At 45.3% G+C, this 17,127-nt stretch overlaps 1 protein-coding gene across 1 annotated transcript in view; it reads left to right on the forward strand.

The window, feature by feature from the left end:
• Window positions 1–17,127, forward strand: part of PLCE1 (phospholipase C epsilon 1) — a 363,948-nt gene that overhangs the window by 25,333 nt on the left and 321,488 nt on the right. Inside the window, 1 exon segment of the mRNA XM_029060510.2 lies at window positions 4,536–6,021. Within this exon segment, the coding sequence (XP_028916343.1) occupies window positions 4,870–6,021 (1,152 nt within the window). The 5' untranslated portion in view covers window positions 4,536–4,869.

Below are 17,127 nucleotides of genomic sequence, written 5' to 3' on the forward strand. Positions count from 1 at the left end.
GCTCTGCATATAGTAAGCGCTTAACAAATACCAACATTATTATTATTATTATTTATTTATGTATAATAATGTCTGTTTCCCCCTCTAGGCTATGAACTCATTTTGCGTAGAGAATGTCTGTTGTTATATTGTGCTCTCCAAGCACTTAGTACATTTCTTTGTACAAAGTAAGTGCTCAATTAACATGATTAAATGAATATCTATAATGTCTGTCTCTCCCTCTAGACTATAAGTTCACTGTGGGAAGGAGATGTGTCTGCCAACTCTGTTATACTGTCCTCTCCCAAGTGCTTAGTACAGTGCTGTGCACACAGTACATGCTCAATGAATTTAATGACCCTTTGATTTGACTGATTGATTGATGGATGGATGATGAGCTCATTGCTGCTTTGAGCGCTGAGGTTCACTCCCTTCTCCTGGAAGCACTATCTAATCTTGGCTTTGCTGACACAGTTCTGCCTTAGCTCCTCTCACCTCTCTGACAGACCCTTCTCAGTGCTCAGTGGTTTGTCCTCTGCTTCCCAATTTCTAAGGGTACTTCTTAAGGTTCTGTCTGGGATCTTCTACTCTTCTCACTTTACTCTCACTCCCTTGGAGAGCTCATCCACTCCCATGGCGTCAACTATTCTATGTGGATGACTCTTCAATCTACCTCGCTAACCCCAACTTCTTTCCTTGTAATCTCCCATTTCTTCTTGTTCCCAGGACCTCAAACTCAACACTCCCCAAATCTCCACTGCCCATGACTCTCTACTCTGCAAAATCCTAAACATCCTCTCTGCTTCAAACTGAAACTCCAGACCACTGGCTGGAGGGTGTACTATCAGCTCTATTTATCTATTTCTTTTCCCACTACATTATGGTTTATACTTTTTCACCAGCTAAACTACTCGATGTACTAACTCGTCCGCGTCTCCCCCTCTGCCAACTTTCTGCTCACAACTTCCCCACTGCCTGGGGATTCTACAGACCTTACAGCTTTCCTAATTTTCAAAGCTCTTCTGAAATCACATCTCCTCCTGGAGGCTTTCCCCAGTGAATGTGTCAGAGTCATGAGGGGAGAGCCAAGTCTGAGTGACCCAGAGAAGGTGGAGGGAGCAGATCAGGAACAGGACTAAGATGAAGAGAGTTTGTCAGTACTGGAGTGGGGGATCTGTACGCTGTGGACACCTCCTTCTTCTAGAAACATTATCCTACCTTGGCTTCACTGACTTTGTCCTCTCCTCATTCTCCACTTCTCTCTCTGGCTGTTCATTCTCAGTCTTTGCGGGCTCCTCCTCTGCCTCCCACCCCATAACCCTCTGCCTCCCACCCCATAACTGGGAGCGGGAGGGGGGTGGTCCCCTCAAGGTTCAGTTCAGGGTCCCCATCTGTTCTCCATCTACATCTACTCCCTTGAGGAACTCATTCACTCCCATGGCTTCAACTACCACCTCTTTGCAGATGATACCCAAATCTACATCTCCAGCCCTGATCTCTCTCCCTCTCTGCAGTCTCACATTTCCTCTCTCCTTCAAGACATCTCTACTTGGATGTCCTCCCGTCACCTCAAACCTAACATGTCCAAAGCAGAATTTCATATCTTCCTACCCAAACCTTGTCCTCCCCATGACTTTTCCATCACCGTAGACAACACCGCCATCCTTCCTGTCACACAGGCCCTCAACCTTGGCATTATCCTTGACTCCTCTCTGTCACTCAACCCACATATTCAATCCGTCACTAAATCCTGTCAGTTCCACCTTCACAACCTCACTAAAATCCACCCTCTTCTCTCTATCCAAACCGCTACCACATTAATACAGTCACTTATCCTATCCTGTCCTGATTACTGCATCAGCCTCCTTGCTGACCTCCCAGCCTCCTGTCTCCTCACTTCAGTCCATAATTCAGTCTGCTGCCCAGATCATTTTTCTACAAAGGACATGTCTCCCCATTCCTCAAAAAACTCCAGTGATTGTCCATCCACCTCTGCATCAAAGAAAAACTCCTCACATTGGAGTCACCTTGCCCACATCCTGCCTGTGGCCTGGATTGCCCTCCCTCCTCAAATCTGAGAGACAATTAATTACTCTCCCTAACTTCAAAAGGCTTATTGAAGACACATCTCCTCTATGAGGCCTTCCCTGACTAAACCCCCCTTTCCTCTTCTCCCACTTCCCCCATGGCATTTGTGTACACATCTGTAATTTATTTATTTATATTAATGTCTGTCTTCCCACCTCTAGACTATAAACTCCTTGTGGGCAGGGAATATTTTTTTTTATTGTTGTACTGTACTCTCCCAAGAGCGTAATACAGTGTTCTACACACAGTAAGCATTCAATAAATATGATGGAATGAATGACTGAACAGTAAAATGGAGCTGCAGAGGGTTAGGTGGGGGTAGAGTGGCATGGGCAAAAATAACATGCTGCATGGAAGTGAGGCTTCTATCAACATAAGAGTAATAAATGGTTTGGTGTGGAGATGAAAGACAAGAGCAGAGACGTGATGGACAGGATAGTTCGGAGAGGCTGAGGGTTGTACACTGAGCTTGTTCAACTACCAGGGGCCTTGAGAAAGGTCTTGGGGATTCTTTTTTTGGCCTCAGTGACCGTGGAGGGAAATGGGAAATGTATAGGAAGAAATTGGGGGACTGAGTTGAACAGGTCAGAACACCTTTACCCAAGGGAGAGATTGCAGCAGAGTTTTAGGGAGCCCTAGGGAGTATGGGGGAGTTTTAGGCTACTTAGCATGAAGCAGTGTGGCCTAGTGGATAGAACATAGGCCTGGGAGTCAGAAGGACTTGAGAGTTCTAATGTTGACTCCTCCACGTGTCTGCTTTGTGACCTCGGGCAACCTTATCTGTAAAATGGGCATTGAGACTGTGAGCCTCATATGGGACAGGGACTGTGTCCAACCTGATGTGCTTGTATCCACCCTAGCGCTTTGTACTGTGCCTGGCACATAATACCATTATTAATTATTAAATGCCATTATTAATTAATTATTAAATACATCAATTATTTTTGTTATTATTGTTTTTAGTATTATTAATATTTAGGAAGGGTATTCCTAGATGTGTGGGGAACCCAGAGAGAGGGAAAAGCAGCCCCAAGGAAGGAAAACACAAAGGGGTAAGATTGGGGAGATGAACGAGGGAGGGAGACAGGGAGAAGGGGAGTCGGAAGAGCCCTGGACAAGCCCTTGCTTCTACACATTTACCCACCATTTCCTCACATGTATCCATACATCCATTACCACATAGTTACGCTCACACACACAAGCACACCCTCATCTAGTCCGTGGCAGACCCAACCTAGGCTGGGATAAGACTTTGCTGAACAGGCTCTCTGGGCTGTTTCTCTGCTGAAAAGAGAGTCATCTGGGAGGCTAAGAGTCTGCTAAGGGGCTGATTCCAGATTTTTTTAAGCCTCGTTTATCCATCAATTATCTGCTGGCTCATCTGCTTAGGTTCCCTGCATGGAAGAGGCCCTGTGACGCCCCCATGAATGTTCCTGAAATAGGTAGTCCCAGTCAGCTAGTGGCCAAGATTACATGTCCCAGAAACACTTGGGGTGCAGGCACCTCCTTCCCCACCCTGGGCCCACTGTCACCTCGCAAACACATCTCCAAGGGGTTGACCCTGGCTGGGAGTGACTGGTGTTTAGTCTGGCCACTGTAGCTGTGTAGATATTGAAGTCTTTAGAGATCCAGAAGTCTTTATGGCCATGCCGATCAATAATGCTGCCTCTGTCTCTCTGGTAAACAGGCAGGTTTCCGTATAGTTGTGTGTTCACTGCCAGGTTGGGGCCCAAAAGTTCCGGTACCCTGATGAACCTGGCAAATTTTAAGGATGCCTCTTTCATTACCCTTCCCATTTGAAGTAAGCCTGCATTCTTAAATAGGGCTGTTCAGACTCCCCCAACTTTCCAAATGATACTCCTGCTTCTTCAGCAACCAAGTGACCTATAACTTGGGCTCTCCCCTGCATGATTTTGTTTAGATTTCCCAACTGTCAGTTTTTCTTCCAGTAGTGGTGGAAGCTTTGTGCTGGGTTGCCCACACATTCTCACCGGTGTGTCCCCCAACCCCCACCCCCCCACCCTTCCCAGAGCAGCTGGTCACAGTTAAGATAGACTGTGGCTATCTCTGCCTGTCTGTATCCCTTAGAAATCAGAGGAAGAACAGTAAAGAGGATAGGATACTTGTTAAAGAATGCTTGAGGCCACTTTCACATATAAGGGAAGTTAATCTAATCTGGTCATTCTTTTTGAGTTTGGGGATTTAAAGTGAAGATAACCAGATATTCAACAATTACTTTCAACACTTAATTTCAAATAATATTTTTTTCCCTAAATATTTTTGCCAACTAAACAATAGGATCAGTTGCATTTTTTTTTTCATGATTTGTATTTCTGCGTAGCTGGCTCTTTGTCACAAATCCCCACTTGGTGCTGAGGGCTTGGCAAAGGTTTATGAATTTTTTTTCTAATTTCAAAAATGTATTTTTGCCATAGTGATGATTTAATATGTTGTCTTTTTACTTGTAGGAAATTGTCGAACCAAAATTTAAGAGCAAAGCAGTTTAGTGGAGTAACTATTGCAAAATGCTATTAAAGAGTATATCAAGTGTTCAACGCATCTCAAAGAAGTGCAACAGAGGGAAAATGATGATTAAGTCATTTTATCACACTGAGAAATGGATCTAAGAAAACTACTGTTCATGAACGGGAAATTACAACTGGAATCTTTTTGGCCTATATCTTAAATTTTTGCGTGCATTTTATAATTGAAAATTGTGTTGCTGTTGTTGTTTTTTTTAAAGAAACTGTGGAGCGATGAGCTGAGAAGAAAAACCGAATAATAGCTAGAGCCCGGGCCAGGATGACTTCTGAGGAAATGGCCGTTTCTGTTGTTGGGCCTGCGGCCCAGGGGAAAGTGATCTCTTTTCTGCCAGCTGCCGAGGAAAATAGCAAGCATGCCTCTGACCCCAATGTTATAAAAAGTCACAGTGCTCCACCAAGCAAGCGGACTAAGGGGGTGGCCTCATGCTTAAGCAGACTTCAAAAGGAACATCTTGAAGGCTCGCTCCCCAAGATTTTCTCCATGGCAAGTGAGGAAGGTACCCGAGATTCCTCCACTAGAAAGGAGGAAAGGATGCCGGGTTCCGTGGGATATCTGAACGTAAACTACAATGTTCTACCGACAAACTGCCAGAGCAGTGTTCCCCCGAGCAGCAGGATCTGCAAATCATGTGATTCTTTAGCTGAAGAAAAGCCCTGCCCGGAGACTGGAATTGCGACTTCACTGGAAAGAAATCTCTTTACTGGACTTCAACTGAGAGTGGATGGGCCTTCGGTAGAAATGAATCCTTTAAGAGTCCAGTCAGCTTTGCAACAGTCTGGCAGCGACGATGCTGATGACATGGCAGTATTTCATTTCCATTACACCGTAGAGAGAACTATATCCAAGTCTTTGTGTGCTCTACACAGTAACTTCGTTTTAGATGGCTGTGGCAACTGTGTAGCATCACCGGACGAGGTGGATGAACGCAACTCAAATGCTTTGGCAAATAGTTTTGGTAGTGCAAATGGAAAGCAGGGGTGTAAGAACTATGAGTGCCTAGATGATCAATATTTTTGCTTAAAAAGAACTTCTAAAAAAGACATGGTTTGTTCAGGTAATTTTTCCGGAAAAATGGCCTCCAAGGTCTTTTTGAGCCATCTGGATGATTGTAGTGAGACTTGTGAAGACGAGACAGAGGAAGACTTTTGTAAGAACAAAAAGGAACGGTCTACCTTACTCATTAGAAGATTTTGCAAAAATGATAGGGAAGTTAAGAAATCGGTGTATACCGGCACAAGAGCCATCGTGAGGACCTTGCCTTCAGGGCATATAGGAGCCGAAGCTTGTACTTATATTAATAAAAAGAGAAACAGATTGTTAAAGCGCGGTGAGATTACAACGGAACATCGAACAGCGGTGCAGATTAGACAAGATTTGAACTTCTGCCAGACAAAATCCCAGTGGTTTCAGGTAAGAGCTTCAGTTAACTTTTTGAACAAACGTTGAATGAGATTATTTATCTGATCCTAATTACTTTATATTTGACGATTCTTGGCAGACCTTTCGATACAAAGCAAGGTATGTTGAACCTTTAACTTCTATGCCAGATGGTTGCCCACGAAGCAGTTCTAACAAGGACTGTTAAGCCTCTGGCCGCTGCTCACCTGCTCCCGTCCGCACTGCCGCTGCAGGGTGCTGCCAGCACTTCCTTCCCGCCTCCCCCTGCCCCGGCACCAACCCCAATCCTATTTTCTTTACTCCCAGTGCCTCTCTTTGGGCTGCTCTTGCCTTCTCTGTGGGCACCAGGGAAGCTCTGCCCCGCTCCTGCCTTGTCCCCTTTTCTTTGTGTGATAATGTCATATTCGGGTCTACTGTGGGGGTCAGTGAAAAATTTCAAAGTGCAATCTCTGAATATAACGCAGTAAATTTGAAACCAAAAAAGTACTGAATTTAGATGACCCCCAAAAGATCTGTTTAACTGCAAGTACATTTCCAGGACATTCCCTGTCCCTCAATCCCCGGGGAGGAGTGTTATTTCACCGCTTCCTCTTGCCTGAAGCTTCTAGCAACAAGACAGTCTGCTGCTTGCTTGAAACTGTGGGCTGGCCCATCACTCAAAAGTCCAACTGTTTGATTCAGGCTAAACCTTGAAGGAGGTATCTTGGAAGTTTGGGTGAAACGGGACTCCCCCTGGAATCCTTCTGGGCTGATTGGAGCTCTCCCAGCCACCCGATTGCTGATCCAGCATGAAGTAGGTGTTTCCAGGGCCACTTTGGGTCTACCTGGAAAACCTGGTGAAGCCCTGAGGGGTACTTCAAGGGAGTCTCTTATATTGGTGGCTTAGTCAGTTGTATAGGTGTCACCTGCCCTTACTTAGTTCAGAACAGGTAGCATTGAAGTAAAGACCACTGAGGGATGATGTAGCTCTTTAAATGAGCCTTCTGGGGACAGCTCTCCACCGAGAAAGAAGTAGCTTGGCCTAGACGGTAGAGCGCGGGCCTGAAAGTCAGAAGGATTTGGGTTCTGATATCGGCTCTGCCACTTGTCTGCGTGTGAACTTGGGCAAGTCAATTCACTTCCCAGTGCCTCAGCTTCCTCATCTGTAAAATGGGGATTAAGACTGTGAGCCTCATGTAGGTCATGAACTGTGTCCAACTTAATTGGCTTGTATCTACCACAGTGCTTGGTACAGTGCCTGGCACATAATAAGTGCTTAACAAATACCAAAAAAAAAAAAAAGAGGGCCTTCCTGTGTCTTTGTTTAGAAGGGGATTGATGTTTCAGAGGGCCCCCCGGCCCACCATTAGAATTCTAGGTTTGCCAGCATAGCATAATGGATAGAGCACAAGCTTGGGAGTCAAAGGTCATGGGTTCTAATCCTGGCTCTGCCACTTGTCTGCTGTGTGACCTTGGCCAAGTCTCCATGGCTCAGTTACCTCATCTGTAAAAATGGGGATTGAGACTGTGATCCCCATGGGGGACAGGGACTGTGTCCAACCGACTTGCTTGTGTTCACCCCAGCGCTTAGTATAGTGCCTGATACATAAGAAGCACTTAAAAAATACCATTATTATTATTCCTCTTATATTCTTCCACAAAGTCTTCCTGTTCTAGCCTCAATCTTCTCCAACACTGTTGCTGTTGTCTTCGTCTGTGTATTACTTAAATTGTGGTACAGGGACCGTCCACATTGAATACCTTGTACATACCCAAGAGCTTAGCACAGAGTATGGGCTTAGTAAATACCCTGAATGACTAATAGACGATAGAATCTGTCTATAGGCTTGTTCACTGTTGCTGCTCAGCATTATCTTTCCTGTTAAATTGACCTTCCTGTAATACGTCTCACCTGATCAGTCCAGTCATAGCAGATCAGTGAGTGGTAAAGAACTCTCCTTGCTCAGGATAATTTGAACCCGAATTATACCATCAATATTTTAAACACTAACATTTGACACTGACATATTTGCCAAAATATTTTTTAAAGGGTATTGCATGTCTAACTCTACAAATTGGTGACCTGAGTTGGGCCCCAGTAGAACAGAAGGTGAAAAAATTCTAGATAACTGTTGAGCAAGGTCTTTGACCATTTATCTAGGAAGTCAAGTTGCATACCTTGATAAGCTGATACTCAATCTCAGGGACTCTTGAAAAATGGAAGGACAAGAACATGGAGGTAGAAACTCCTGACAACATTGAAATCTTGTTATATTTTAATTCATGAGTCGGTAGAGGTGGAGAGAAGGTAGAAATGGCATAAATTTAGAGCTTCCCCTCACTTCTGCGGATGACACAGTTGTGACATTGAGATCCTATTCATGTTTGTAGAGGTAGCTGAAAGTAGACTGACTGCTGACCGCTCTTGTAGCTATCAACCACTGAGACAATTGTGATGCAGCAGGGGTTCCAATCAGGAATGAAGTGAAAGATCGTGATGTCTTCGGCAACATTTTTGTGGAAGTCTGGCCAAGTCCATCCGAACTTAGAGCATGTCTCTAAGTGGACCATTTGCTCCAGGATTTCCCTTCCCAGGGTACTGTGTATGTGGATGCATCTTCCAAGCTGCAGAATTTGGTAGCGGCAGCTGAGGCAGAGGGAAACGGGGTGTCCAGGGTTGTATCTGTGTCTGTACCTGACGGGGTAAGACCAGGTGAAAGTGGACCTGTGGCCATCCTACTTGAAAAACTCCCCTCAGGTGATTCACACTCCATTCCACACCATAGTAATAATAATAATAATAATAATAATCGTACTTGTGAAGTGGTTACTATGTGCCAAGCACTGTTTTAAGCACTGGGGTAGATACAAGTTAGTGAGGTTGGACACAGTCTGTGTCCCACAGAGGACTCACACTCTTAATCCACATCTTAGGTGGATGAGGTAACTGAGGCCCAGAGAAGTGAAGTCACTTGCCCAAGGTCACACAGCAGACATGTGGTAGAGCCGGGATCAGGTGTGAGCCCGTTGTTGGGTAGGGATTGTCTCTATTTGTTGCTGAAGTGTACTTTCCAAGCACTTTCCAAGTGTATTTTCCAAGTGTACAGTGCTCTGCCCACAGTCAGTGCTCAATAAATACAGTTGAATGAATGAATGAACCCATGACCTTCTGACTCCCAGGCCCATGCTCTATCCACTAAGCCACTCTGCTTCCACTGTATCCATGAAAACATTGTCCTCTCCCTTGCTGAAGAATTGGCCATATTAATGATAGTATTTGTATTTGTTAAGTGCTTACTATGTGCCAAGCACTGTTCTAAGCACTGGGGTAGACTCAAGGGAGTCAGGTTGTCCCACATGGGGCTCACAGTCTTAAACCCCATTTTCCAGATGAGGTAACTGAGGCCCAGAGAAGTGAAGTAATAATAATAATAATGTTGGTATTTATTAAGCGCTTACTATGTGCCGAGCACTGTTCTAAGCACTGGGGTAGACACAGGGGAATCAGGTTGTCCCACGTGGGGCTCACAGTCTTAATCCCCATTTTACAGATGAGGGAACTGAGGCACAGAGAAGTTAAGTGACTTGCCCACAGTCACACAGCTGACAAGTGGCAGAGCTGGGATTCGAACTCATGAGCCCTGACTCCAAAGCCCGTGCTCTTTCCACTGAGCCACGCTGCTTCTCCAGCGAGTGAGTTGCCCAAGGTCACACAGCAGACAGCAGCAGCAGACAGCAGCAGACAACAAGGTCACACACAGCAGACAGCAGCAGACAACAGCAGACAAGTGGCGCATCTGGGATTAGAACCCATGGCTTTCTGAGTCCCAGGCCCGTGCTCTGCCCACTACTCCATGCTGCTTCTCAGAGAGCTTACTATGTGCCAAGCACTGTTCTCAGCACTGGGGGGATACAAGGTAATCAGGTTGTCCCATGAGGTGCTCACAGTTTGAATCCCCATTTTACAGACAAGGTAACTGAGGCTCAGAGAAGTGAGGTGACCTGCCCAAAGTCATACAGCTGACAAGTGGCAGAGCTGGAATTAGAACCCATAACCTCTGACTGCTTTTTCCACTGAACCACACTTACTCTCTATCACAGCCCATCGCTGTTTTTCAATCTGCCTCTCGGTCTTCCGATTTTCCTGAAACCTCTCGTCAAAAGCAGCAGCCTACGTCATGCCAATTTGTTTGCTGCTGTTCTATCCCAGTACTTGTGGTGCTGTATCACGCTGCTTGAAATGTGCTTCACCTTCAGTTTAAAAGCTGTTCTCTGCCCTCCTTTCAAATGTTTAGGCCCCAACTCAATCCACTCAGCAGCAGCTGCTTGGGTGTCCCGCTTTCATCCAGATTCTTCACATGCCCCACTCAGCAAAGCTGGACTGTGATCGGCTGTGGAAATGTTTTTCACAGCCGCATGGACAAGGAGCCACCACCACCACCATTTTGTAACCTTCAGTACAGTTTGAAGCACGATGCCCCATTACAGCTGAATACTTAAACACATGTTTATGTAGATCAGGCTTCCAAAGGACGTGGTGACCTTGTTCATTTAGAATTCTATTTTTTCTCCCTTTGCATTATTGGAGAGCATGGGAAGTGGAATTTAGGGATGGCCTAAAATGCTGGGTTGCCACATGTCGGGAGGGTAACTTAGACGCAGGCTTAGAAAATACTCCTTTAAAAAGTGTCGTATTTCCGTTATTGGTTAACATTTTATTGCACACTAATTGTGTGTATTAAACATGCAGACCACAGAGACAGTAAAATGATTTGGAATAGATAGTCCTATCAGGAATCTAATTCTCCTATGTAATATTCAGAGGCAGTGTGTAAGCATAACACACCTGGCAGAATCATTAACTGGGCTGCTATGGACTATGTTTTGTTCACTTGGTGTTATCTCTTATCTGACAGCTGGAAATACTATGACATTCTCCATTTACTAGATCGATAGACTGTTGAATGTCTATTGAGAGCTTGAGAATCGCAACCCTTCCTATTTTTTGGTCACAACTACTGGGTTTCTAACTTTGGTCAGGATGTTCTTTCACTTGAGAATGCAAAAAAGATAATTAGTACATTATTCCCTTCATATCATAGGCTTAAAACTAAAATAAGTATTTTTACAGAAATCTTGACTTGTGCAATATCCTTATGAAAATCTTCAAATTTTTTCCAAATGTTCAGATTTTTTAGGAGGTGAGCAGCTCTGAATTTTGCAGGGAAAACATTACAAAGGGTCTAGAAAATACATTTTGTAAAATTCAATTTGAAGGGGTATTTTATAACTTGTGTGCCTTTCGATGGTTTAATGGCCAAACTGAAAAGCAGTTCAAGTTAAATGACTTTTCCGTATGTTTGCGGCCTTCCTCATAGTGTTCATTTTAATAATCCTCAGAACAGTATTTGATTGAAAAACAGTGCAGGAACAGAGAAGCAAATGAAGTGAGTATGCTGTATCTCCACAGTACAGAAATTTATTATTTCAATCATTCATTCAGTCAGTCACTCCTATTTATTTAGTGCTTACTGTGTTCAAGCACTGCGTTAAGCACTTGGGAGAGTACAGTACAACAGAGTTGGTAGACAAGTTTCCAGCACAAAGAGAGCTTACAGTCTCAAGGGGTGCCAGGGTTCCATGATGGGCTAACACTTTTTTCTGCATGGGATGCCAATCAGGAGAAATCCTTCAAAGGGATATGATAAGCAAGCTGATTTTAATAACTTCCTTTTTGTTTAAATGGGATTTCCTCCCACTTCCACTGCTGTCTTTACTTTTCCTCCCACTTGCTGGGTCTTCTGTTCCAGGCTTCTCTCCCTTCTTTATTTTTCCCTTTCTCCTCTTTCTTCCTTCTCCTCTTAGGGTTGGGTTCATCGCACCATTTTGAATGTTCCTTCATGTATTTGATCATGAAGTCTCTACTATGTGCAAAACACTCTAGTAAGTACTGGGGAAGAGTACCAAATGAGATTAGACAAGCTCTTTGCCCCTTTAGGGGCTAACCATCTAATAATAAGTCGTGGAGGTGGTTGACTACAGACACACAAGGAAAGGTGAGACAGCCAAAAATACAAAAACAACCTAAAGAGATGGGAGTAAAATACTTCAGGAATTACAGTTTCATATTCCTCCCGACCCAGGAGGGGCTGTCCCCAGTCCAACAATCCCAGTAGCCATTGCCAAGGCAGCACCAACATTCTAAAATTCCAGAGGACATGCTGACATTTGTCCTCACCCAGTCGTGGCGGAGGGAGTAGTTTAATGAACAGTGTTGGCCAAATGGCCAACTCAAGCCTGGGAGCCAACAGGAACAGCCAATAGGAAACAGATGGAAGCATTCTACTACTATATGAAATTGTGGAATTACCACACCTTGGCATACTGCATCTGGTCATTTTGCATCTTAATAAGGGTATAACAGACCTGGTTTTCCTCCTTTCTCAGAGGAAGAAAACCATTGCGATCAGGGGCAATGGAGTAGCTTCTGTTTGAAACAGACTGAAAAATAAGGAAAGATGCAAGCTGAAAAGCGACATGGTTGATGTATACAAAATCATGAAAAGGGTTGACAGGATCAAGAAATTGTTAGCAAACATCCAGGGGGCACCCATCAAAATTTGAAGAGGAAACAGAAATGCTTCTCCCAGCAGGTGGTAAATACATGGAATTTGATCTTACAGGAATTAATTAGTAGTGCTTATCGACTACCTACTATGTACAGAGCACTGTACTAAGCAGCCTGGGAGAGTAAAATAGCAGTAAACAACATAATCCCTTTAAGGAGTTTCCATTCAAACAGGGAGATAGACCCAAAATTAAAGGGCGATAGACCCAAAATTACAGTCGAGAAGGAAAGATAAGTGAATAAATAAGTGCCTAAATGGTCAAGTTTGTAAATCAGTATCAGTCAATCAATTGTATTTATCAAGTGCTTACTGAGTTTAGAGTACTGTACTAAAGGCTTGGGAGAGTACAATACAATGGATTTAGCAGACATGTTCCTTGCCCTAAAGAGTTTACAATCTAGAAGGGGAGACAGACATTAATATGAATAAATAATATATAATTTAAAGATATATACATAAGTGCTGTGGGGCTTGTGGGTAGGGCATATATCAAATGGGAGTCATCATGACTATGTAAGTGCTGAGGTGGTAGCTGGGCAAGAGTGACCTGGGAAAAAAAACACATTATTCAAGGAAGACCTCCTGGAGAAGATGTGATTTCAGAAAGGCTTTGCAGGAGGGGGAAAGCTGTGTTCTGGCAGATGTGAAGGGAGAGCAGAGCATGAGCATGAACAAGTGTCTGGAGGCTAGAGAGGTGAGAGCCATGGACAGTTCGTGGCTCAGTGGAAAGAGTCTGGGTTTGGGAGTCAGAGGTCATGGGTTCGAATCCAGGCTCTGCCACTTGGCAGCTGTGTGACTGTGGGCAAGTCACTTAACATCTCTGTGCCTGTTACCTCATCTGTAAAATGGGGATTAACTGTGAGCCTCACATGGGACAACCTGATTACCCTGTATCCCCAGAGCTTAGTACAGTGCTCTGCACATAGTAAACACTTAACAAATACCAACATTATTATTATGGACAATTCCTGGAGTGAGTTGTCTACAGCGGCTGTCTCAAATTCCTTTCCTCCAGTTCTCTCCTTGACCCCCTCCAATCTGGCTTCTGTCCCCTACATTCCATGGAAGTCTCCCTCTCAAAGGGTCACTAATGATCTCCTTCTTGCCAAATAATAATAATGATGGTATTTGTTAAGCACTTACTATGTGCCAGGCTCTGTACTAAGCGCTGGGGTGGATACAAGCAATTCAAGTTGGACACAGACTCTGTCCTATGTAGAGCTCACAGTCTCAATCCCTATTTTACAGATGAGGGAACTGAGGCATAGAGAAGAGAAGTGACTTGCCCAGGGTTACACAGCAGAAAACTGGAAGAGTTGGGATTAGAACCCTTGACCTTCTGACTCTCAAGCCCATGCTCTATCCACTATGCCATGCTGCTTCAAGGGCCTCCAACGGCCTCTACTCCATGCTAATCTTCCTCGACCTCTCAGCTGCCTTCGACACCATAGACCACTCCCTTCTTCTGGAAACATTATCCAACCTTGGCTTCACTGACTCTGTCATCTCCTGGTTCTCCTCTTATCTCTCTGCCTATTCATTCTCCATCTCCTTCGCAGGCTCCTCCTCTACCTCCTACCCCCTAACTGTGGGGGTCCCTCAAGGTTCAGTTCTGGATCCCCTTCTAGTGTCCTTCTAAACCTAATCCCTTGGAGAAATTCATTCTTTCATTCAGTAGTATTTATTGAGCGCTTACTATGTGCAGAGCACTGTACTAAGCGCTTGGAATGTACAAGTTGGCAACAGATACAGTCCCTGCCCTTTGACAGGCTTACAGTCTAACTAGGAGAGACAGGCAGACAAGAACAATGGCAATAAATAGAGTCAAGGGAAAGAACATCTCATAAAAACAATGGCAACTCAATAGAATCAGGGTGATGTACATCTCATTAAACAAAATGAACAAAATAAATAGGGTGATGAGATATATACAGTTGAATGGACGAGTACAGTGCTGAGGGGGTGGGACAGGAGAGGAAAAGGGGGAAGAAGAGGGTTTAGCTACAGAGAGGTGAAGGGGGGGTAGAGGGAGCAGAGGGAAAAAGGGGGGAGCTCAGTCTGGGAAGACCTCTTGGAGGAGGTGAGCTTTAAGTAGGGGTTTGAAGAGGGGAAGAGAATTAGATTGTCTGAGGTGAGGAGGGAAGGCATTCCGGGACCACGGGAGGACGTGGCCCAGGGGTCGACGGCGGTATGGGTGAGACCAAGGGATAGTGAGGAGGTGGGCAGCAGAGGAGCGGAGCGTGCGGGGTGGGCAGTAGAAAGAGAGAAGGGAGGAGAGGTAGGAAGGGGCAATGTGATGGAGAGCCTTGAAGCCTAGAATGAGGAGTTTTTGTTTTGAGCGGAGGTCGATAGGCAAGGGGAGTGACATGCCCAGATCGTTTCTGCAGTAAGATGAGCCAGGCAGCGGAGTGAAGAATAAACTGGAGCGGGGCGAGAGAGGAGGAAGGGAGATCAGAGAGAAGGCTGACACAGTAGTCTAGCCAGGATATAACAAGAGCCCGTAGCAGTAAGGTAGCCGTTTGGGTGGAGAGGAAAGGGCGGATCTTGGCGATATTGTAAAGGTGAGACCGGCTGGTCTTGGTAACGGATCGGATGTGTGGGGTGAACGAGAGAGACGAGTCAAAGATGACACCGAGGTTGCGGGCCTGAGAGATGGGAAGGATGGTTGTACCATCCACGGTGATAGGGAAGTCTGGGAGAGGACTGGGCTTGGGAGGGAAGATGAGGAAATCATTCACTCCCGTGGCTTCAACTACCACTTCTACGTAGATGATACCCCAATCTGCATCTCCAGCCCTGATTTCTCTCCCACTCTCCAGCCTTGCATCTCCTCCTGCTTTCAAGACATCTCTACTTGGATGTCCTCCCGTCACCTCAAACTTAACATGTCCAGAACAGAGCTCCCCATCTTCCCACCGAAACCCAGTCCTCCCTTTGACTTTCCCATCCCTGTCGACGAAACCACCATCCTTGCTGTGTCACAAGCCCACAACCTTGGTGTTGTCCTCTCTCTCATGCAACCCACATAGTCAATCCATCACTAAATCCTGTCAGTTCGACCTTCACAACATCGTTAAAATCTGCCCTTTCTTCTCCATCCGAACTGCTACCACATTAATACAATCACTCATCCTGTTCCTCCTGGATTATTGCATCAGCCTCCTTGCTGACATCCCAGCCACCTGTCTCTCCCCACTCCAATCGTTACTTCACTCCACTGCCTGGACCAATTTTCTACAAAAACCGTTCAGGACATATCATCCCAATCCTCAAAAAACTCCAGTGGTTGCCCATCCACCTCCATATCAAACAAAAACTACTCACCAATGACTTTTAAATCCTCCATCACCTTACTCCCTTCTACCTCACCTAACTTTTCTCCTTTTACGACCCAGTCCACACACTTGGCTCCTCTAGTGCTAACCTCATTGTGCTTCAATCTCGCCTGTCTCGCCACCGATCCCACCGATCCCTAGTCCACATCCTGCCTTTGGCCTGGAACACCTTCCTCCTCAAATCTGAAAGACAATTTGGCCCTCTCCTCTGTCTGACAAGAATTTTGCTCCTTCCTAAGTCACTCCCCATACCCACTGCCCCCCGACAGTTGCTTACAGACATTTAACTCCCTCCTCAAACCTCCTGCCTCCCCACACCTGCCATCTCTCCCCAGTGACCTGGCCACACACTTCATCAACAGAATTGAAACCATCAGGCAGGATCTCCCTAAAATTTTCCCTGCTCCTCTCCAATTCCCCTGCCTGTGTTTTTCGACTCTCCTTATGTTCCCTGCAGTATCTCCAGAAGACATATGCCCTCCACTTGTGCTTCTGACCTTAACCCTTCATATCTTATTAAAACCCTTGTCCCCTCCCTTCTACTCTGTTTGACTGCTGTCTTTAATTGTTCGCTTTCCAGTGGCTTTTCCCCCACCTTTTTCAAACATGCTTATATAACCACCATCCTGAAAAAAACCTTCCCTTGACCACCCCTGGGTTCCCTCTAGTTATCACTCCATCTCGATCCTACTAGGGAAACAGCGTGGCTCAGTGAAAAGAGCCTGGGCTTCGGAGTCGGAGGTCATGGGTTCGACTCCCGGCTCTGCCACTTGTCAGCTGTGTCACTGTGGGCAAGTCACTTAACTTCTCTGTGCCTCAGTTCCCTCATCTGTAAAATGGGGATTAAGACTGTGAGCCCCACGTGGGACAACCTGATTCCCCTGTGTCTACCCCAGCGCTTAGAACAGTGCTCGGCACATAGTAAGCGCTTAATAAATACCAACATTATTATTATTATTACTTCACTTCTCTGGGCCTCAGTTACCTCATCTGTAAAATGGGGATTAACTGTGAGCCTCACGTGGGACAACCTGATTACCCTGTATCTACCCTAGCTCTTAGAACAGTGCTCTGCACATAGTAAGCGCTTAACAAATACCAACATTATTATTATTACTATTCCTCTCCAAACTTCTTGAGAGAGTCGTTAACACCCAGCGTCTCTACTTCCTCCA

This window comes from Ornithorhynchus anatinus, chromosome 3 (genome assembly GCF_004115215.2).
Source record: "Ornithorhynchus anatinus isolate Pmale09 chromosome 3, mOrnAna1.pri.v4, whole genome shotgun sequence".
Lineage (NCBI taxonomy): Eukaryota > Metazoa > Chordata > Mammalia > Monotremata > Ornithorhynchidae > Ornithorhynchus > Ornithorhynchus anatinus.